The 22,595-nt window shown below is 39.3% G+C and overlaps 1 protein-coding gene across 17 annotated transcripts in view; it reads right to left on the bottom strand.

The window, feature by feature from the left end:
* Nucleotides 1-22,595, bottom strand: part of UBAP2 (ubiquitin associated protein 2) — a 145,577-nt gene that overhangs the window by 84,157 nt on the left and 38,825 nt on the right. For 16 of the 17 annotated variants that reach the window (XM_071802808.1, XM_071802805.1, XM_065860409.2 and 13 more), the window contains 6 exons: nucleotides 16,818-16,872; nucleotides 15,522-15,625; nucleotides 9,860-9,912; nucleotides 4,290-4,357; nucleotides 2,121-2,310; nucleotides 1,148-1,364 (listed from right to left, as the gene is read on the bottom strand). In XM_071802808.1, the coding sequence (XP_071658909.1) occupies nucleotides 1,148-1,364; nucleotides 2,121-2,310; nucleotides 4,290-4,357; nucleotides 9,860-9,912; nucleotides 15,522-15,625; nucleotides 16,818-16,872 (687 nt within the window). The remainder of the gene's footprint in view (nucleotides 1-1,147; nucleotides 1,365-2,120; nucleotides 2,311-4,289; nucleotides 4,358-9,859; nucleotides 9,913-15,521; nucleotides 15,626-16,817; nucleotides 16,873-22,595) is intronic. The other variant, XM_071802815.1, reaches the window with a different exon arrangement.

The raw sequence follows: 22,595 nt of genomic DNA, 5'->3' as shown, positions 1-22,595 counted from the left end.
TCTCCAACACCTCAATGTCTTTCCTGTAGTGAGGAGCCCAAAACTGCACACAGGATTCAAGGTGCAGCCTCACCAGCGCCCAGTACAGTGGCATAATCACTTCCCTAGTCCTGCTGGCCACACTATTCCTGATACAAGCCAGGATGCTGTTGGTCTTTTTGGCCACCTGGGCACATGCTGGTTCATGTTCAGCTGCTGTCAACAACACCCCGAGGTCCTTTTCCACCCGGCAGCTTTCCAGCCACCCTTCCCCGAGCCTGTAGCGCTGCCTGGGGTTGTTGTGGCCCAAGTGCAGGACCTGTCACTTGGCCTTGTTGAACCTCATACAACTGGCCTCAGCCCAACGATCCAATTGGTCTAGATCCCCCTGTAGAGCGCCTTCCTGCCCTCCAGCAGATCAACACTCCCACCCAATTTGTGTTGTCTGTACATAAATATTTGTTCAGAATTGCTGTGTGTAAAAGATAAGTGTTACCAAACTGGCTGCTTATCTATCTGAAAACATATACCTATACACAAGAGATAGATTCACAGTGAGAATACTGCGAGGAATTACACTGCAAAAAAAAAGCTTGTGTTATTTTCACTGTTCCTACTAATTTTACTCAATTAAATAAAAAAATCCATACAATTATGAACGGACAAAAAGGGTAACCTGCATAACTGTCAGCACACTAGGGAAAGAACACTGAGACATGATGCACATTATGAAGAAATGACATGTAATGGTTAAAAGAGAGAAGTTTGGGGAAAAAAAATGAGATATTGTACAACCTTATACTCCGCTAGAAGCAGCACAGTCACAAGGAAAATAAGTATTTTCCAGGATTTGTTGAGAAACAAAGTCACATCAGATTTCCACTTATATGTCCAAGCACATTAAATCAAATACGTCATTACATGAAGGCTCAACAGCTTCTAAAGATGCAATGACATTTATGGAAAGGCTTAAACAAATCAAATCTTAGTCTGTGATTTACTCAAAGTCTATTACCAGCAAGTAAGTGTAATTCTTACAATGTTGTAACCAATTCTATTATTAGGATTACATTTTTTGGGACAAGTCTTTCATTAAGGCCATTCTAAACAGTCACTGGTATTAAGAAATCTTATGGAGAGAGAGAGGAAGCTACATCAAACCACTTACCAAACTGACTAAGGACTGAGGACTGACTAATTGGCGGTTTTAGATCCCAGGATGATGTGGTAGTTGTAGTAGTGGTGGTGGTAGAACTACTGTTGTTTTGTTGGGAGGTAAACTGACCCAATCCTGGAGATTTCAACTGGTCCAAGGTCTGTGATCCAGTAGAGTTTGCCAATTTAGAGGATCCGAGTTCTCCAAAGCCAGAACAAAGAACTGCAGACTACCAAAAGACAAAAAAGGAGAGAGGGAGGAGTGGAGTTAAGCATTTAACAAATAATTTGAGTATCACCATAGGGTCAATGCCTTCAGCTGCTATCTGGTAGCAACTAAAACCTCTTCACCCCTAGACTACCAACAAATGACGAATAAAAAATTCAGTTAGTTGTAGCATATGGTCAGATCCTCTCTGATCACCACCAATACAACTTCCACCCCTGTGACTGCAACAATGTTGATTTACTTGAATCCATGCATCTCATAATTGCATATATTTACTAACAGTTGAGCTGATTTTCAGAGAATAAATTTAAATGCCCAATTTCAGGCTCTCACAACTGACTCAGAAATAGGCAACCTTCCAAAAAAAGCAGTCAGATATGTGCTTGGAAATAGCACATCATACTTTTCTGGCACAGAAATCTTCACTATAAACAAGTGATTTCATCCTAAATCAGCATGCAGTAAAACACATCTGCCCTCTACTCAGAAATTAATACAAGTAATTCCTGTAAAGTGAGAAACAACTACTTAGCAAAACCAGGCAAAAAACTCCAATTTTTCTGTGTGTGTGTGAGAACAGAAGGAATGGAATTCTGAATTCCATTCCTTCTGTTCACACACACACAAAAATCATAAAATTCGCAACCTGAATTTTATAAATATTGAAAGACCTAATGAAATGATCCATATTGGGAAAGCTGTTTAACCTGAAATATTTACTCATGAAGAATATTTAGAAAGCATAAGATGATTTTACCAGACTTTGAGGAGAATAAGAGTTTACAGCACTGGAGCTGCTGGTTCCTGACGCCATCTGGGTGCTGTGCTGAGAATTTGTGAAGACCAGGGCTTGGCCGAAGGTCTGCTGCTGAGGAACCTCAAATGAGTTGCCTTCTGTCTCTTGGATAGAAGGCACAGGCTTCTGAAGCAGCGTTACCAAATCAATGCTGTAAGAAAACGCAAAGTTTGGTCAGAATAAACATGATGATTAGGCTGCACTGAAAGTGAAGAAAGCACTAATAGTAAAGCTGCCACACTGGCAATAGAATTTTTACTGATTAAGTCTTCTCAAATATTGCTTGTCTGCCATACAAAAAGAGGCAGAATAGAGGTTTTTGCCAGAAAGTAATATTCTGCTAGCTGAAACCTTCCACCACAGTTGGAATACAAATTATCTTTGCACTCTTTTCAAACATTATCAAATTTATAACATCACGTATCACAAAAATAACCTATATGATTAATATAACTGAGTAACTGGAGACAAGCCACGAAGACACAAAATGTTTAAGAGGATCCTGCCTATAAGGTCTTTATGTATATTAATAATCCTTATTCTCTGTGCATCATGCTATCCCTTTAAAAAGAGCAAGGGATCAAAGTCCTACCTCCTTATAGAGTGGGTATGAGGACAGTAAAGAATAAAGTCACACATACAGCAATTGAGTGAATATGTGATGACAAGGAAGTCACAAGAACAGCTGAAATAAAAGCTAAATTTCTCAGATAGTAGGCACATAATCAGAATTACTGTACCAAACATACCTGAGCAGGGTGAGAAACATGACATGTCTTACATTTAGCATGGCTTACTAACGCCTACCACATGTTTAGCACAAGTTTATCCAAGAAAAAGCAAAGCATTCAGATAATAAAGGAAATCCACTCCAAAAATTCCAATCTAAGTTTATCCTAAATGAACTGCAGGCTTGGGCTGAAGAGCTGCCTCCACTTTCGTTAACACAGATTTCTTAATGCTGTAACCTTTCCCATGGCAAGTAAAAAAAAAAAAAAAGAAACAAACCACACCCACAACAAAACAACAACAAAAAACCAAACAAAAACACAAACAAAAAACAAAACAAACCAAAAAAACTCAAAACACACAGACAAGAATCTTACACAAAAACCCCCAACCAAACAAAACAAAATAAATAAATTAAAACAAACAAAAAAATACACTCCACAAAAGCACACCACACAACAACCCAGAAGTCAAAAAACAAAACATCAGAATTTAAGCTGATGAACTAGAATGTTTTCTAACATAATTTGAGGGACATCCTCTAGAAGAATATTTGCATCAGAACAATAAATATGTGAGCATACCACCTTTAAGAAGGAAAGGAATATAAACTGTAGATCAACTGACACTATGCTTCCTCCAGATCACATCCATGTTATAATTAAAATTTTGCTGCCGTCTGGAGTACAGCAGTACAGCTGTTTCAGGATGTTTGGGACCACTAGGGCACCTAGTTTTCAGATCTCATGCTATCCAGCTACCAAAGTCTTAATCAGACAATGTTTATCAGCCTTCCTGGGTCCTCAGGCTAATGCAGACAACTGATTGCACAACATCATCGCCCAGGCATTTGGTGAAGACACAGGCAAGCAAAGGAAGGCAGAAACTGCCATATTTTTAGTTCTCTATCTGAACTCTATACCATCCGTGAAGGCAAGTAATTGTGATGCTTACCAGGAAATTCACTTTTGTGCCAATGCAAGCTTTTCTGTTAACACATTTGTCAAAGCACTACATTCTGAACAGTTTTCTGCATCTACTGGGCAGGTTTTCCATCTTCTGGACAGCAAAGCCACAGTTTCCTTTTTAACAGCAGAAAGCCTTTCTTCCCACCCACTTTTGTCCCTGCCTATAAGCAGTTTGTGCACAAGACAGGGCCTGCTCAGTACTAGGCTTGTGGATTTGGTAAGTTTGGCTTCACTTCTGTAGTCAATATGTAACATAAGAACCCACAAAACCAAGGATTTACAAGCAAGGCTTTCACAATTTTGGTATTAGCGTGATCAATCTCTGACCAGGGCTGCCCTGTGTTTTACTCCAAATTTCATATGTGCAAGCTAACATTGCTTCACGAAGCAGAATGTTGTTAAGGTATAGGGAGAACATGGAAGAAGAGCTTACCTTTGCCCAGGAGTCACATGATTCTCAGCTGGAACAGAGGATGCAGTGAAGACTTTTGTTTCAGAAAGCTGAAAAAGATAAAGGGGCGGGGGGCAAAGGTATTTTAATCATACACACGCTCACACTTCACTGCTGTGACATCTGCAGAAAGTCCATCATGGTCATGCACTTTCAAGATAGAAGTCAAACTACCATTACACCCAGTTACGCTGCAGCTCTGTTTAAAAGACAAAAACACAAAGTTCAGCAAAGTCTTCTCCACAGAATCAAGTACCAATTTACTTAAAGTGTTAGGAAACTTGAGCCACTGAACACACACAATGGTATACCAATACCACTACATCAGCCTGAACAATAGTTTAACTGAAAAATATACCAGTAGAAAGTAATTAACGTGACAGCTGGTGTATCAGTGTAAAGATACCTTGTGCAGACATAATTTAGGACTCCACAGAGCAGCTCTGATAAATCTTGTTGCAGCAGTCTAACACATGGCACCATTCCCACTCATTTCATGTATCCCTGTGTTTTATGTTCCAGCTCACATCAGCAGTGGAGGCAGGTTTGCACTCACGTATGTACAGAGAACCAGCATTCGTGGTTCCTTCATGGCATTTCTGCTAGGGGCAGCAATAACATCTTAAACTGATTGCTCTGTAAGCATGAGCTCAAAAACAGTATTAAAGGGACAGTCCAGTGATTGCTTATGCTAGTATAACTTGCCAGACCATCCACAGCAGAAAACTGTACTGCTTTCACCATGTCGTTACAATAGATACTTGCGCAAGTAGCTAGGGAAGTGGAGCTCGTTGGTTGGGCCTTTTGGGGAAGAGAGGGTGTTTTTTTCCAGTAAGGGGGTTGCTGTTTGCTGGTTTGGCCGTTTGGGGGTTTTTTTTTGTTTGGTTGGTTTGGTTTTAATAGCTTTTCTTGTTTTTTAAAAAAATAGTAGTTAAATAGTTACAACTTCCTAGGGCTAATTAATTTCTATTGACAGAAACACTTGCAAACCAGCATAGGTCTTAAGCCAGTACAGGTCAGGTTTAACAAGACTAAGATAAGCACATATAATGGCTATATTTTAGATTAAATTTGCACAAAATCACCCTTAGCTCCTTTGGTGTAACCTTGTATTTAGACTAAAGAATAACTGACTTATTCGAATACAAAGAATCCCTGTAGAATGTGATATTTGAATACAGCTCTTACAAGAAATTATGCATTTTTAATTGCACAGGTTGCTAGCAGCCCAGCTTAAAGGACATCACGGACAGAAGCCAATTTCATCTGCTGTCCCATGGTAGGTCTACTGAAAACATATATATCTCTGCACATGGTCATCTGATTTGGATTATCCTATGAAATACTGTTGACTAAGGTAGGACACAGAAGAGCTGACTGGGAGCAGTCACCACTCAGAGGCAAAGTTCAATTGTTTCATATATTCTCCCAGCACCATTCATGTGCAACACACTGTGTCATGAAAAAAAATGAGTACCATCACAGCTCCTCCCTCAATCTCCTTCCCTTGCTGCCAATGAAACGTATTTTAATCCTGTCTTCCCAGAACACAGCTCTGTCCCATGTACTGTGCTGCCAGGCCACAACTCCATGTACTGACCAAAACAAAGAGATTCAGTTCAAGTGTATTTCCCATTAAAAAGGCTGTCTCACTATTGTTCAGCCCTTTCCCCACTGTACATGTTATTTTAGAACAACATGTACTGTACTTTTTGTATTGTTATGAGACTCCTGCATTATATGGCACAAGGAGGTTAGCTAATGGCACAGGCAGCTGTCTATGGTCTGCCATTCCTTGTTTAAATATTAAATTCTTTGTAATGTCAACCGTTTTTACACTCACATAACCCAGGATAAGACAAACCGTGGCCAAAACACTGACGAATCCTAAAAACCAAGCAAATCGAAGAGACTGAGGATATATGTGACAACACAAAGGCATGCTTGACATATGAGAAAAGGCTCTCTTCAAGTGAACCAGCATGCAAAACACAGCTCTCTAGCTACGAGCTCAGCTACATTGAAGTTCACAGTACACCCTGTGGCAAACACACTGTCATAAGCTCCAATGAGGCACTTCATTCTGAGATCTGCTGCAATTACAGCATTTGTCAAAACCCATACTTCGTGCAGCAGCAGCTGAAAAGTTTTGTTATGTGGATGTATTTAGTATTTCTTAGAATTAGTATTATTGGCTCCTAACAAAGTTATTTACGCTCACAGTACACTACACTCACAAATCTTTCACGAAGGCTCTGGCATTTTCTCATAACTGTATCAACAGTCATGAACCATTCGCAAATTCTGGCCTCACAAGAGTATTTTCTCCATCTGCAGTGAAATACTCATGCTTTTCAGCTCCTCTTCCTGCGATAAAAATCATTCTCCAATCACCAAACAGACAATATATTTAACAACTACCTACCAGCTCCTATGGCCAACTAACAGGTGAGGATAGCAGGAAAATATAATATACTCCAGCATCCTCATAAAAACTCAACATCAACAAATCAGAAATAACAAAACCTTGTTACTGTTTTGATGTGATGTACTGAAGTTAAAGAAATTAAAATAAGTTCCCGTGCTGCTGTTTGGTAAAGGAAACACTCCCACTAAAACAAACTCTCTTCCTTTTTTTAAAGTGTTGCTGTTTCAAATTAAAACTAAGACTACCAATACTGTACAGAAAACGCCTTCATCCAGTTTCCAGCAATTTGTATGTATTCTATTTCTCCCCTTCTGATAGTTTCTGTAGTTAAACTTTATTTTCTTTAGTCAGGAGAATATAACCACAATTTTAACAGGAAAACCCAGAGCCACCTACAGTACCTGAAAACTCATCTGGTCTTCCATTGCCTGTGCCCTGAATATCCCTCTCACAAAGTACCACCTCTTATTTCCACTCTGTTTAAGAGCATGCTGATAACCCCCTATATTTGCTCAATACTCGCTACTAAAGATAAATACCAGACAGGACTACTAGACCACAAAAATCTAATCTTTCTCAGGTCAAGCAACACTAAATTTCGCTCATCTACTCATAACTAGTATCTGAACAGAGAACACCACAAAGAAAAATATTCTTCAGAAAAACACCTGGTCTTTATATGCAGACAGTAAATACATCAGCTTCCTTGGCTGTTTTAATCATTAGTCACGCTGTTAGAATTGTTTGTTTATTATACATTTAAATGCAGGGCTCTATTTTCTAGCCATAGCTTCATATTATACGTTTTTCTGCTACACTAAAACCAGAGTCCATTATATGCTAATAAAGTAACCTTTTTGGACTCGGTAAACTAAAAATCTTACTCTCAAGCACCTCCCCTATCAGTAAATCATTTTCAGCTATTTTCCACAACTTTTGTTTTGTAAAAGCAATGAATAATGGGATGTAGAACTTCAGAATCAAGTTCAAGAGAGTTCACATACAGAAATATAAATCAAGAACAACTAAGAGACAGGGAAGAATGCCTACAGGCAAATGACTACAATACCTTCCCTTTGGTTTCTTTTTGGCCACAGCATCAGTGCTTTAGGAGATCACATTCAGCTGTTCTTTTTTCATCATCTACTAAAATCCTGGACATTTTCCAGCTGTTGCTTTCTAGAAAACAGGCCCTTGTTCTGGAGGTGTTCCTTCATTCTCATAAAACAAATGGGTATTGGTTGTACTAAAGCTTTACTCATTTGAGCAGGTCAAGTCTAGCAGAGGTCCAGATTTCTCTGCATGACTGGCTTACTTTTAATTGCCGTTCCAATAAATTTTTTATTTCCCACACATTCTATTCAACACTGGTTTTATATTTACTTCCATGTCATTGATAAAGACATCTGGCCTAGGACTGAATTCCTTTCTATCCTTCCTAGAAAGGTCCATATTCATTCAGTAAGGGTCCTCCTGCAAAAGGTTTATTTGCCAAAGTGTGCCAGGCAGATTTTAACCCACTTAATGTGTTTTGTGATAGTATTTAATAATTTTAGGACAAAAGATGCAGATGAACTCTCTTACAAGGCCATACTGTATCTTCACAGATAACTGTGATCTACTGAAAGACCAAGATCAGGTTTATTTGAGGTGGACTTATTTACATACAACTACACTGAGTGGCACAAGCTGTATTTTTAGTATTCTATTTTTTTTTTAGATCAGATGATGCCATTTTTCCTTTATTTTTCTCCCAGGCATGTTTTCGGTTAATGTGTCTGCAGCTCGCCATTTCTTTTATTCTTTCTGAACATCAGCACGTGAAGAACTTTCTTTTAGGTTACAGGGATCTTCCCAGCACTCTAACATTAATAAAAATGAACAACAGGTAGATTTCATCTGCTGCTCACTCAAAATCTGTGTGCAAATTACGCAGGTTTAATAATTAATTAATTAATAAAAAAAAAATCTTTAGTCAGCATTGCTGAATACCTTTCTGCTACTAGAGACACTTCATTGTACAAGCATCAAAAAAGGTGAGAAACTAGACTAGAAATTTTTGGTATCCTTAGAGCTTCATCCATTTCTCACCTGTACTGCAGAAATAGAGGACAGGTTTTAAACATGATGCCAGCTTTTGAGGACAGTAACCAATAGAGAAAACCCGTCAACTTTAGAGTTTCTTTTAGTTTTCTCAAAAGACACAGCCCTCTCATTAGGTAAGGACAGAGTTTTCATATCTGTTACATGACACATTCACACATTTCTAGGGATAAAACTGACATGTCACCCTACATGAGGAGGCAAAAGGGACGACTTCTGAGACAATCTCTTCAGAAAATAAACTTGAAATAATGGATGTTCCTATCACAGATGAAAAGTTTCTTAAAAGCTAAGTAATCCTTTCCACATGTCTTGCTACCTCATGTTTTCTGAACTGCTTAAGCTTTAATACACTGGCTGAAAACGTGAAATCACAAATGCAGTTTTCACATGTGATGATCATAAATGCCAAAAACGTTGCTGACATGAAGACATCTTGTCTCATAAAGAACAAGAATGAAAATCGTTGTAGGAGTAGACAACCCATCAAGATGAAACAACAGGAATGAAGTAAGTGCTCACTTCAGCATACTACTTGCTCATTTTTTAATATTATGAACATAAAGTGGAACAATTGTGCAGATTTCAAACAAAAAACATCAAATTAGTTTAAAGTTAACAGCAAGTTCAGCACTTGATTACATAAAAGGATAGTGATAATATGGTTTTAAATCCCTAACACAATATTAAGGGAAGTGTGCAGTTAGCACCCATCAGCCCTGAGCAGTGGAGAACTATAACGCACTAACATTTATTTGGGGATAGAACTTAAAAATTTACCATCTATGTATTGTCCACCCAGCAAAATAAAGTCATGTTTACTAATTTAATTTTATTTTAAAAATACACTTATCTAAATACATATATATTTTTAAACAGGAGTGACAGCAAGAAACATAGTAAGAAATATCACTGCATGCATACACCAAAGTACTACTTAGAACATTCAGTTTCCAAAGACTACACACAAACTCTGAAAAGGGTAAATAATCTATCAGTGAATCCAACAAGGTAGACTTACATCTTCGTTCCAGTCTTCTGCTGTCCACTCTTCTATTGAGTTTTTCCACGCTCCTATTGAAATTTTGGGAAGGAAAGAAAACCATTACAAGCTAAAAGTACAATGCCATACTTCAACCCTTCTGCTTTATAAGCAATCCTGTTTTCATTATTACTGGAACACAAAGTGAGGAGATGGTGGTTGGAAACATGGGAAGCTCTGTAAAATTGGTCACCAGATAAAAACATATATAATCCATATAACGGCAGCAGAAGAGTCAGTAAGCTTCCACTCTAGCTGCAAAACACTTCTCCCAAAACTAGTGGCACAGTTTATTTGGCAAACACTGCATGCAGTGATGGGAAACTACAGGAAATGATCCTACAGATGCAAAAACCCAATCCCTTACATAAGACATGCAAGAGCAATAAAGGGCCTGAAGGCTTTGCCCACCAGTGTAACAATAGGGATGGTTATCCCGGCAAAAATCAGAGCTTTCATTTAAACCACATAACCAAGAGCGAAGAAGACATCACCCTTAAATTCCTGCTATCATCAAGTGATACAATCAAGTACAAAACCAAAAGAAATACCGTTTAAATTGTCTCATTTTACTTAACCATGAACCCCTGAGACACATTCACTCAGAAACAAGCCTCCTAAACACAGCATCAAATCCCATTCATCCTAATGCTATCACTACATCAATGCATTATTTTGTACATCTTTACAAAGCAGCATCTGGGGCAGAAGAGGGCTGAATGACACTAATCCCATGAGGTGACAAAGCCTACCACAAAGATATACGCACAATGGGGAGAAGAGAAGGGGTTTATACCTTGGAATCTGAAACTATTTTGCAGGTCCTGAGCAAGGTAACATCTGCACTGTGTTCGCTCTGTGAAGCAATACAGAATTGCCCGAAACATCTCGTGCTCACATCTTACCAGACAGCCCAACCACAAGGTTTCTACATGCTGCATAACATCGATGCACTTGAAAAGTAACTAATAATTGTATCCAAGCACAGCAAGATCGCTACAGTGCCTCAAATTTCTAGATTTTAATCCACACATTTCCACAGAAATTTTGGAAAGGAGGAAAAGCCCAATGAGCAGCAGTGTTTAGAGAAACTGTTGATTTGCTTTCCCTTTTCCTAACCAGCACAGGATCCCTTCCTCTGATATTTCTCATTTAACGAAACATTCCGGTATTTGCCCTGCTTATATTTATCTCCTACCAGTCAGAGCAAGGCCTGCTTCTGTAGAAGACAAACCTCATGTTGGTAACAGAACTCTAACAACAGAGTTGCAGTCTGCTAGAACAAACACAGAAGAAGTCAGACAAATCAAGTCCAACTCTTTATGCCTCATCATAATTTAACAGTTCTCTTTTACAGTGAAATTATGCTTTGTGTTTTCAAGGATTCTAGTCACAGTAACTTCAACCTAGAGGGCTGTGACTCCTGTTTCCTGTTGTAACAAGTTCAGTTTTAGAAAGTTACAGTAAATAAGAAGTATAATAGACATTTTTCGTAAGTCTACACTTATTTTCCTCCAATTCTTTACTTCCTTTCACATTAGTTGACCTTTTTTCCTTTTTTTTTTTGAATAATCAGCCATAGATATTACCTCCAAAATAACTTCATTTTGGTCTATCCCAAACTTATGTAATAATCTTTTCCTTTTGGATCACATTCATGTTCTATAATGACCTGAGGGTTTCCATTAAAATGTTCCTTCTAACTTTTACAGGAGTCTTAAAAAAAACCAAAACTTCCTTTTAACTTCCAAGCTGCAAAGTTCCCTTCTTTCCACTTGACAGTTACACTACAATTTATTATTGTCTTTCTTGCCATTCTTCAGTGTCAGTGTCATTTAAGGCTGCCCATAGCCAAGATAACAAAGCAAGTTTTTTCTGTGAAATTATGAAACTCTATCCAAGTAGAGATATCAGTAAATTACCGGAACACAATACCATTTTTATAACCTATGATGAGAAGTGACCACACCCAACATAATCTATAAAAACTGCTGTGGTTTGTCATTCAGGCTATCCAGCTGCCTTGTATCTTACAAAAAAGTAACAGACCAAACACTCATCATGGCCTGTAAGAAAATATCAATCACACTGTTCAAGTTTCTTCCCTTTTGGATAAGGATTGGTCATTTTGTTTCCTCTCAGCTGTCCTTTCTCTTTGCCTTTCAGTTATGCTTTACTTCTCTGACAATTAGTATGCAGGAAAACCCATGCTGCATTATTTGGAATATTATTTTTTTTAAATGTTATGAACCATTCAAGATTCACTCTTCACCCTCTTTTCATTTCAACCAATCACACTAAACTTTCCTTCCACGGAACAAGCTAGCTTTTCTACAGGTTTACAGATTGCACCCAGGAACACCTTTCATTCAGGCTACTCGCTCTGGCATCTGCAACAATTCAGGACAAAGGGTTCTAGAGCACTTTCAGACCATGTATGGGGGCAACCACATTTTGGAAACAAATTGTGTATTTCTTTTTAATTGATGATGTTGACACTGATCCTTTCTCAGCACTGCTGAAGAGGAAATACTTAGTAAATACTCAGAACTCCATAGAGAGTTTATGTTTGCATGACATCTTCAGAAAACATTTTGATACACAAAACTCGTTTTGTTTCTCCAAGTAGTTGCCCAGTTATCTCCTTTTAATGTAACTGCAGGCGAAAGACACTAATTTTCCAAGTACCTAGTAAGACCTAATTTTGTCTTCCTTCTTTTCAGATGAAAAGCAAAATGGGACTGGGTAATGAGGAATAAAGTGAGGGATTTCCACCCTGCCCTTCCTCTGTGTATACTCATCTGACATCCTTCACTAACCAACTAGGGCTTTATGGATTTCCATACATACACATCCCCCTCACTCACATCTTTACTAACTCCGCATTACTAACTTACTTATTACCAGGACTGTTGATTTGGAACTAACATAACAAGACTGTAAATTACGGGAAAGAAAAAAAAAAAAAGACTGAAAACCAACATTTGTGATCAACAAGCCAAATCAACAGCTCAACTTTGTACAACCTGCTTCCAGCCCCACACCTTGTCTGCCACTCCTCCCCTCTACCCCTGCTTTAACTTTCCCTTCCAGCACTCTCTCTCCTGCTTTAAAACTACCACCCAAGCTGCATCCTCCTCTGACAGTCCTCAAGATGCATCACAAGGTTGAACATATTTCCCACTTAGAGAAAACTGAATTATTCCCTTCCAAAGCTTACTCATTTTAAAGAGATCTCTCCATTTTGGCTCAGGGATTTATTTCTGACATTCCTATAGCTTGTCTAAAGAAGAAACACTGTAAAATAAAACACTCTTCCTATAGTCATATAAAGAGAGATAGTTTTATCAGTTACAGTGGCTTTTCCATTTGCACTGAAAATAAAGACTAGCAGAAAAAAGGTACTTAGCACACAAGAACATTTACTCTTAACTAGTTTACTTTAAATTCCCACCAGTCAAATTATTTTGCAGGAACTCCTCACACTGACACTCACTCATTTATAGCCCTAAGAACCATTTATCTGACAAGGCCAGGGAAAATTCCTAAATGCCTTCTTACACCCTTTTCTCTACAACACACCACCCAGCTTTCACATACATGCCATAAGCTGCGTTAGTGAAGTGCAGTTTTCAGTGATGTGTGCACAGCCTAACAGCATGAATATGCCTGACATCCAGAAAGAAGTTCCACACATCAAAGAGTACGCTTTGAATTTCCATCAGCCTGCTTGCTCAGCAGCAAACCTCCCATGTAGACACACTGGTACTCATACAGGGATCTGTTTAGCCACACCAAGCTACTCTTATTCCTAGACAGAATTCTTCCATTTCTAAAGACTTCACACAATGTGGGAAGAAGTAAGGCATTCCATTTTCCCAGTCACAGACAAGCAGGTCACATTATTCCTGCAAGAAGGAACAGAGGTTGCCACAGGGGAGGTACATGAGGGCTACACCAAGAGTTAGCAGGGAGGGTCACAAAACATTGGATATCACTTGGGAGTGGAGCACGAATCAAAATTGTTCATAAGCCATAGCCTTACAGTTGCCTTCATTAAAAATTCACCAGTGAATTTTCTCCTTCTGGTCCAGTCTCCTCATGCCTTTCTTGTTCGCCTTCTTTCTTTAGTCAGTTAATCTTATTGCTTCTGCAGGACTTGAGACAACGTACCCTGCCTTCTGCTACCATACAGCACACAACAGTACCAGTATTCCTACAGGAATTTTCCAGTCATTTGGTGTTCTTCTAACTCATTAGCTGATTAATTTATTTGAAAAATTAACACAAGCGAAAGTAAAAGGTGCATTTCTGTTTGCAGTATGGCACCAAGTCATTTCAAAAGCAATTTCTTGGAAGGATGCCTTATTGGGTAAAAGAGCCCCCTTTCAATAGCCATTAGTATACTCAGTGCCACTCTCCCACACTGGACTAGAGGGCATTCAGAGGGACCAGAGAGCTGCCTAATGAGCTCTCCTAAACTCTAAACCTGTTACTGCCTTCTCTGGTTAAGTGGAAAATGGCTTGTATGACACCTAGAAAGCTGCATTTCAAGGAGATCAGAGCAGAGCTCAATGGAGCATGGCCTAGACTCCAGCATCAGTCTTTTCCTTCCACATTCAACACAGGGGTGGATGAAAAAAATCACCTGAGTAGGCTTCAGTAATGAAGATATCAGAAGAGTTACCCTTTGCTGGAGTTGAAAAAAAAAATAATCTCTCTCCTGCCACTCGGTGGATCCCAAATATGGACAATAATGTACATTAATTTCTACATTCTGACACAGAGTTTTCTTTATCTTCATCTCCTGTCACACAATATGGGAAGAAGCATGGTATCCTATTTTCACAGTCACAGACAGGCAGGTGACATTCTTCATTCCTGAATCACCACAACACCACTATTAAGTAGTTCTTTTTCAAGATACATCGGTCTCTTGTCTTTGGCCAGGAGTGCATACTTCACACTTGAAATTGCATCCAGAAACACACAGCTTCCCCTATCTTCAGATGGCCACATGGTTCTTTTGGCTTCCATTCAAGTGCCTGCTCGTGCTTTAGTTAATAATTTTTTCTATTCAAAGGTGGCAGACCTTGGAACTCTGCTCTGCCCCAGAGACTCACATCTTTACATTTGTTGGTGTGTTGCACTGTTTGAGTTTCCAAAGCCATTCCAGTGTCACTGAGTGAAGCAATATTGGTGAACAGTTTTTCCTTTCTTTTTCTTCTTAGACAGTCACATCTTACTGCCCAATGCCTGTGGGCCATTCACTTTTAGTAGGACTTCAACCTCAGCTGCATTAGGTGAGCTCTTAAGTAGTACTTCAGATATCTAAACAGTTCTTCACATACAAGGTTGTTCCAATAACTCTTCAAATCCCTTTGTCTCTCAAGGGATTTTTAATACTAAAACAAAAATATTGCAAATTGCCTTCCCTTCATTCTAACCAGAGAGTCACTCAGGCTACAGCATCTGCTCTGCACATCAGTAGCAGTTAAGCTATAAAAATGAGCTAATATCAGTCTCAGGTGAGATACATTCACATTTTCAGAAGATAACTGAACACTAATAGAACAGTTATTTTAATTGCAATTTGCTACAGGTCTTCATTCCAATCCTTCCACTTCTTGAAGCATCTTACCAGTTCCATCATCTGCACCATTCTGACCAGTCTCCCAAATCTCTGACTTTGTCCCAAAGCCATCAGTGGCAGAAGACTCCGTATAGTCTGCAGGGTTAAATGTCCTAGAGTTTCAAAAGTTAAAAAATGGAAGAAAACACATGGGTCATTCAACGAACACAAGTGTCATTATTTTTAGCTGAAGTTGTATTAGATTTAACATCTCGATTTCCACATACTTTATCTTGATATTTTTGGTTTCAAAAGAATTTTTTCCTCTACCACCAGATATAGATAAAAAAGGGAGAAAAGAGAAGGAGAAAAAAGAGAGTAGACTAAAAAAAAATTATTGTAGAGAAACTGAACCAAAACAACAATTCCTGAAAAAGCAATAACCAGCATACCTACTCCTCCCACTCTCATAAAGCATTACTTTATATGCACAACTATAAGCCCCTCTCAGCTGACGGTTTCTCAGCAGGGGGCTGACTGATGAGAAACCAGTATCTCATCCTTTCAGAGCACCAGACCTGCACAGGACAGGAGTCAGAAAATCAGAAAGACTGTTTCAGAATACACTCCTGACACCAAAGCCAAAACACACAGATGCAGCTAAAAGGTCAAAATAAACTACTGAAAAGAACGTTCTTTTCAGTTCATCATCTAGAAGTATGAACAAGAAGGATTACCAGAGAAGTAGAACGAGCCTTCTGTTCATCATGACATCACTGATATTACATGAAATGTCATTAAACGCAAACACTGAGTGAAAGTAGTAGAAGCTACACCTACAAAGCAAGTTATTCCAACAAAACTGAGAACAAATTTAGAGCTGCTTAGTAACTTCTTTTGATTCTGTTTTAGGGTCCATGTATTTCACACACCTAAAGCATGAAACCTCAAAAACAAAACAACATTTATAATCGCTAGTCTTTCTGCTTTTATATAGAACTTGGATGTTCTACATTCCACCAAACCAAATCTATTTGTAAATTGACCTAGGACTATAGGCACCACACAGAACTTTCAGTCTCCTAAGCACTATGTGGCTGCTACTCACAGGTACAAATGGGTTCTTCAAGTTTGAGATATTGAGGTAACTTGCATTAGGTTTGTACAGGTGTGTCTAGTTAGAAACACTGTTTTAAGACAAAAATAATCCATTAATCATCTAATAGATCTGTGAGCTTTTGCATCCATACTCGTTTATCAAACATACAGCAATATTAATACATCCAGTGGCAATATTAATATTGTCAGTTAATACTGCCACTGAGTTTGATCCTTGCCAAAATCTGTGCTCTGCATGTTTCTTACCCCATGCCTTGGGCTGAAAACCTCCCCGCTCCTCTCCCTCTGCCACGTCCAAAGCCTAGGAGAGAAAACACCATTTAACAGCAACAGCAGAGGAGCCACCAATCTCTAGTCTGTCACATTAAAAAATGCTATGGTTGAAGAAGAAAACTACCATAGTTAAATATTATTTACTTCCCATATTTTATCACAGGAGAATTTGTTTCCCTAACATAGGTAAGCAAGCCACAGCTCATCTAAGACTTTGTTTTAGCAGGATTTGCAATTCAAAAAAACACAGAGTAGTTTGGGTTGGAAAGGAGTTCCAAATGTCATCTAGTCCAACCTGCCCTGCGATGAGCAGGGACATCTTCAACTAGATCAGGTTGCTCAGAGCCCCATCCAGCCTGGTCTGGGATGTCTCCAGGGATGGGGCATCGACCACCTCTCTGGGCAACTTGGGCCAGTGTATCACCACCCTCATTGTAAAATATTTCTTCCCCATGCCTGAATCTCTCCTCTAAAACCATCACCACTTGTCCTATTGCAACAGACCCTGCTAAAAAGTCTGTTCCTACCTTTGTTAGAAGCACCCTTTAGTTACTGAACAGCCACAATAAGGTCTCCCTGAAGCCTTCTCTTCTCCAGGCTGAACAACCCCAACTCTCTCAGCCTGCCTTCACAGCAGAGCTGTTCCAGCCCTCTGATCATTTCGGTGGCTGCACTGGCCCCTCTCCAACAGGTCCATGTCTGTCCTGTGCTGAGGGCTCCAGAGCTGGACACAGGACTCCAGGTGGGGTCTCACCAGAGCGGAGCAGAAGGGCAGAATCCCCTCCCTCCACCTGCTGGACACGCTGCTTTTGATGCAGCCTGAGATAAAACTGACCTTCTGGGCTGCAAGCGCACACTGATGGCTTACGTCCCATATTTCATCCACTAGCACCCCCAAGTTCATCTCTGCAGGGCTGCTCTCAATCCCTTCATCCTCCCATCTGTATTGATACTGGGGGTTGCCCCAACCTAGGTGCAGGACCTTGTACTTGGTCTTGTTGAACCTCATGAGGTTCACAGGGACCCACTTCTTGAGCTTGTCCAGGTCCCTCTGGATGGCATCTCATCCCTCAGGCATGTGACCTGCACCACTCAGCTGGGTGTCATCTGCAGACTTTGCTGAGAGCGCACTCAATCCCACTGTCTATGTCACTGATGAAGATATTAAACAGTACTGGTCTCAATATGACACCACTTGTTACCAGTGAATTCTTTAACTCTTTTCTGTATCTAGTGAAGTAGCATCAAAGGCCAAGAAAAGCACTTACCTAAAGACCCACAGCACATGAGACTGCTATTGCCAAATCATTAGATGATGTTCAAAATTTTGTCTTTGTTTTCTCACTCTTGCCTAGGAGGCTCTAGAATCCCAGCCTCCCTGTACACCCTGATCTCTCAAGAGATTCCCTGTCACTCCTTCTCTGTGGGGTTTAATTACTCCAGTTGTTTCCTCCTCTGACTCAGCCCACATGTCCACCCCGTCCTCCTGTGCATTTGGCAAACTGCGACCACACATTCCTTTTGCCTCCCCCTTAATCGTAGTTACCGACATGAAAATCACCAAGTTCATATGACCCAAACAACTTCCTTGTTATAAAACCACAAGCATATTCATTTTTATTTCAACAACAACAAATATTTGTTGCCTCCAATTTTGGTTACCAGTCTCAGTTTACAAGCTTCCTGATAACAGTGAATGGCTTTATTTTTTGCATATTGAATAGTGCCAAAAAGGAGTGAAAATTTCTGTACTACTTAGTACTTCAGCACATTTCCACACAGATTTTTTTTTCCTTTTGTAGAACCTCAATATCTGAGTCTTTTCCAGTTCGTTAGGTGTTCTTTTTTTTCAGAAAGACTACGAATATTATTTTGTCTTACAAGAACAGGGGGAGGTCAAAAGCTGCAGCCTGAGAACATACCAATTTTTTTATTTTGAAGACAAAAATCTGTGGTAATTATAAGTCACCAAGCACTTACCAGTTCATCAGACCAGAACATACAATCCTATATTACCAATATAGGTGGACCAAACATCAGAATTACCCATGATAGACTGTTCAAATCTGGATCAAAATTATCACTTATTTTCAGGAGACCACATAAATTCAGTAAGAGTAGTACCTCCAGGACAAGGGAAAACCAGATTAGGAAGTTCCTATTTTAATACTTGCCTTTCCCTTCCCACACAACCCCTTCTTCCCCTTGGCCTAGTTCACTGTCCAAGTTTTAAAAGACATTTCTGAACATCTAAAATGTCTGCTACCTACATTTTCAAGGACTTCTTCAAAGCATCAAAATATTAGGATAGTTTTACACACATTTTGATGACAGAGTTTACCCATATCCTATACAAGACGAAAACTGCTATCTACAGAGGAACCATGGAGACCTGCAGCGGAAGGATTCCCATCCAGCAACACACAGAATTTTGGCAGGACAAGAACACAGAACTGAAGTCTGACACTACGCCAGGCCTATAGCCTCTACATTTTCCCCTCTTTACTCTCCTTTTGATTGTAGAGAGAACAGATAGAGGTTAGAAAAGAAGTAACAACAGCTGCAACCCAGCAATCGCCATCCCTCTTCATCAACCCCACGTGTGAAGCTGTGCTCTCTGCCATAACAACGGTGTCCCAGACCCTGCTGTACACAACCAAATGTAGCTTGGCCTCTGAACCTCCTTGCTCAGAATACCTATTCCACTGCTCTTCAATCCCTTGCCCACCTAAACTCCCCCATCAGGGAGGCTGATCCACAGCATAACAAGGTCACAGTTCTCAACTGCACAGAAGTCAATACACTCCAGATTATCTTTCCACGCAGTAAATGATGTTTTAAAGAGTAGAGCCGGCCAAACAAGTTTACTTGGGACCACTGTAGGTACCATTTATGTAATAAATTTATTTCCTACAGCTATCAATACATCATTAAACACCATTTACTAATGATGCACAAAAGAGACATCAACAGCTTTCTAACAAGCTCAGCTACAAGTGAGGCAGACATTAGGTACATAGAGATTAGCTGGAATACCTAGCATGAAAGCAGAAATACATTTCAGAAGAGGAGGTAAGTCTCCCCAGTATCTCAAGTGCGAAAGTCTGGAAGAATAACCTTAGCATATTAAACAGAAGATGAAGTTTTAGCAGGCAAGGCATATGCAAGATGCTGTACCACCACGGACACAATAAACCTCTGGCTAAAAACAGTAACAAGAACCTCTAACAATTTTAGAAACCACTAGAAAGAAATCATGTTGTTCCCAAAGTTCCACGCATAGTCTTAGACTAGTAGCCAGATCACTCTGAAAGTTAATCCTAAACTTGAATTTCATGTGGATTCCCTTAACTTCATAAAGCTGTGTCTATGTTGTATATACTGAAATTAGGTTTAAACAACAAATGCAACAAAAAAAAACATTCTAGGGAAGACAAAAGGGAAATACCAAACCAGTGAGGTTACAGAAAGCACTAAATTCAAAGCTAGAAAAGACACTTATAAAGAACTAACTCAAAATAGGAGACAGTGAACAGTCACCACTGAAAGACCACTCTAAGACACAAAATCTCATATACCCTGGTCATCAATACAAGATGCCAGTGGGAAGGTCTGTCTTTGACACAATCAGATCATTAATATATTCTTAAATTCTCATGATGAGGAAGTTACTTTTCTCAGCTGCCAAAATTAAAATATGGCGTTAAAACAACTGGAAGGCACAGACTTCAAACACAAATAAGTTAATCATGAAGAAACTATGAATGCCCATATTTGCAAACTTTTGATGCTTTTTAACAGTGCCTAAAAGGTCAGTTAACAAATGGGGCTTCACGCTGCAATTCAGAGTGCAGAACCAAATTCTGAGCATGCAATCCTACAGTAACTTAAACCCATTTAAATCAGAACTACTACAGCCAAGGTCTTCCTCACCAGTGACCACAATCTGGCCTCTCTTTCCTGCACTGACAGTTCTGCATGTACCAGTGAGCGAGAACGAAACCACCATCAGAAAAAAAATTATTAGTTCATTGTTGGATCAGCTCTCCAAACCAGTTTCCTGCTTGTTAAATGCCAAAAAACTAACAATCTTTACACTAGCTTAAGCCACCAAAAAAACCTGTTGCCCCCGCTACCATGCTGCATGTTCCCCCCCTCCCTTTTTTTTTTTTTTTTTTACTTTGGCTTGGTAAAAGTTAGAACAATCCTCTGATATGGTTCAAATACACCAGCAGACAGGACCAATTCCTCCCAGCACTAAAGCCAGTTTATGCCTGTAACGTAAAAAGTATAGTTTTAACACTCCTCTGAAAATATGTGTTGATATGGTTTAGATCACAGTGGTCAATGTCCAAAAAAAAAATTTTCCTGTAGTAATCCACAATCAGCAACTCTTCTATCAACATTTTTACCTACCCACAAAAAGAGAACAAGTGACTTGGCAGCAGCTCATTAAATCTTCTAGTGAGTCGAAAGGAATATATTTTCTTCCAGTCAGTAAGTATGTGGAACACAAAAGCGAATGATGGACATCAGACAAAGAACAAAATGCCCAGACTCATATAAAACCTCATAACATTTCTTCACGTTACTTTATACTTGGATCTACAAACAACAGCCTACAGTATCAAGACAGCGTTACTTACTGATTTCTGTTTCAGGAAATCAGGACTGGGAAACTACATTTGAAGTTGATTCTGATCAACACTCCTGCTACTACCCCTTATCCAACATCCTTTTAAATGATGAAGTATTTAAAAGGTGTTCTTGTTTCCTTTAACATTGTTCAACTGTGTATTGTTGAGGTTTTTTTTCTGCTCTCCAGCATGTCTACCTCAGTTGACTAGGTTCACATCAGTCATCACTTCTTCAATTAACATTTTCCTTGCCTGGAATGAATTCTAGAGAAGTCAACACTTGCACTCAGGCACATGGTGGGATTTTGTTTCCACTAAAATGCACTGGGAGTTCAAAACACTCGTAATCACATGATCAAGTCTTCACTCTGGTACTGTCTATCCATGGAAAGAATTGTCCATCTCATTTACAACGCTTCTTCCCACAAAAACAAACACACACTACAAAGGAGCATGAGAAAAATGTGCACTACCACAGCTCGGATCAGCCCAGACCATCAACTTAATAGCCTATTCTGTAGAAAATCCAGTTTGCTGAGCTTTGTAGACCTAAATCCTTCAACTGCAACACAGGTGCTTTGTTTCAAAACTCAGATTTTCACACTGACAAGTTTAAATTAGATGAAGACACCTTAAGATTAAGAAAGACCTAAAGGAAAGGTTAAGAATGACTGAAAGTAAAAGGAAATGCAGACTTGAAGGGTAGGCAACACCCTAGATTTGTGCTTATCTCTGACTACACGGTGACTGAACAGCCCTGGTCTCTGCTCTGGACATGCAGAGCCAGACACCCTCCCAGCAGATGCTGAGGTGACAGAGGTTTAAGCCTTAAGAAGAGATAAAGAGTTTATGTATAGAATGTTTGTATTCTAGGCATTCCACACTACCAAAACAAACATGGAAGTCATATTTAATAATTCAAATCACTTCTGTCTTATTAATAATTATTAAGCTAGAAGCATTGGATCAGTTTTATATATTGCATGTAACGTGTCCGGAAAACTTTCAATTCTAAAGTTATGTTTAATAGAAAGTAACTAACTTATGTTAGAGATAAGTTCTGGTTAATCTAAAAAAAAAAATTACACTACACACACAGCTTCTTAACCAATGC

The sequence above is a fragment of the Patagioenas fasciata genome, chromosome Z, assembly GCF_037038585.1.
Source record: "Patagioenas fasciata isolate bPatFas1 chromosome Z, bPatFas1.hap1, whole genome shotgun sequence".
Classification (NCBI taxonomy): Eukaryota; Metazoa; Chordata; class Aves; order Columbiformes; family Columbidae; genus Patagioenas; species Patagioenas fasciata.
The sequence above is the reverse complement of the archived record's forward strand: the minus strand, read 5'-3'. Positions and strand labels throughout refer to the sequence as shown.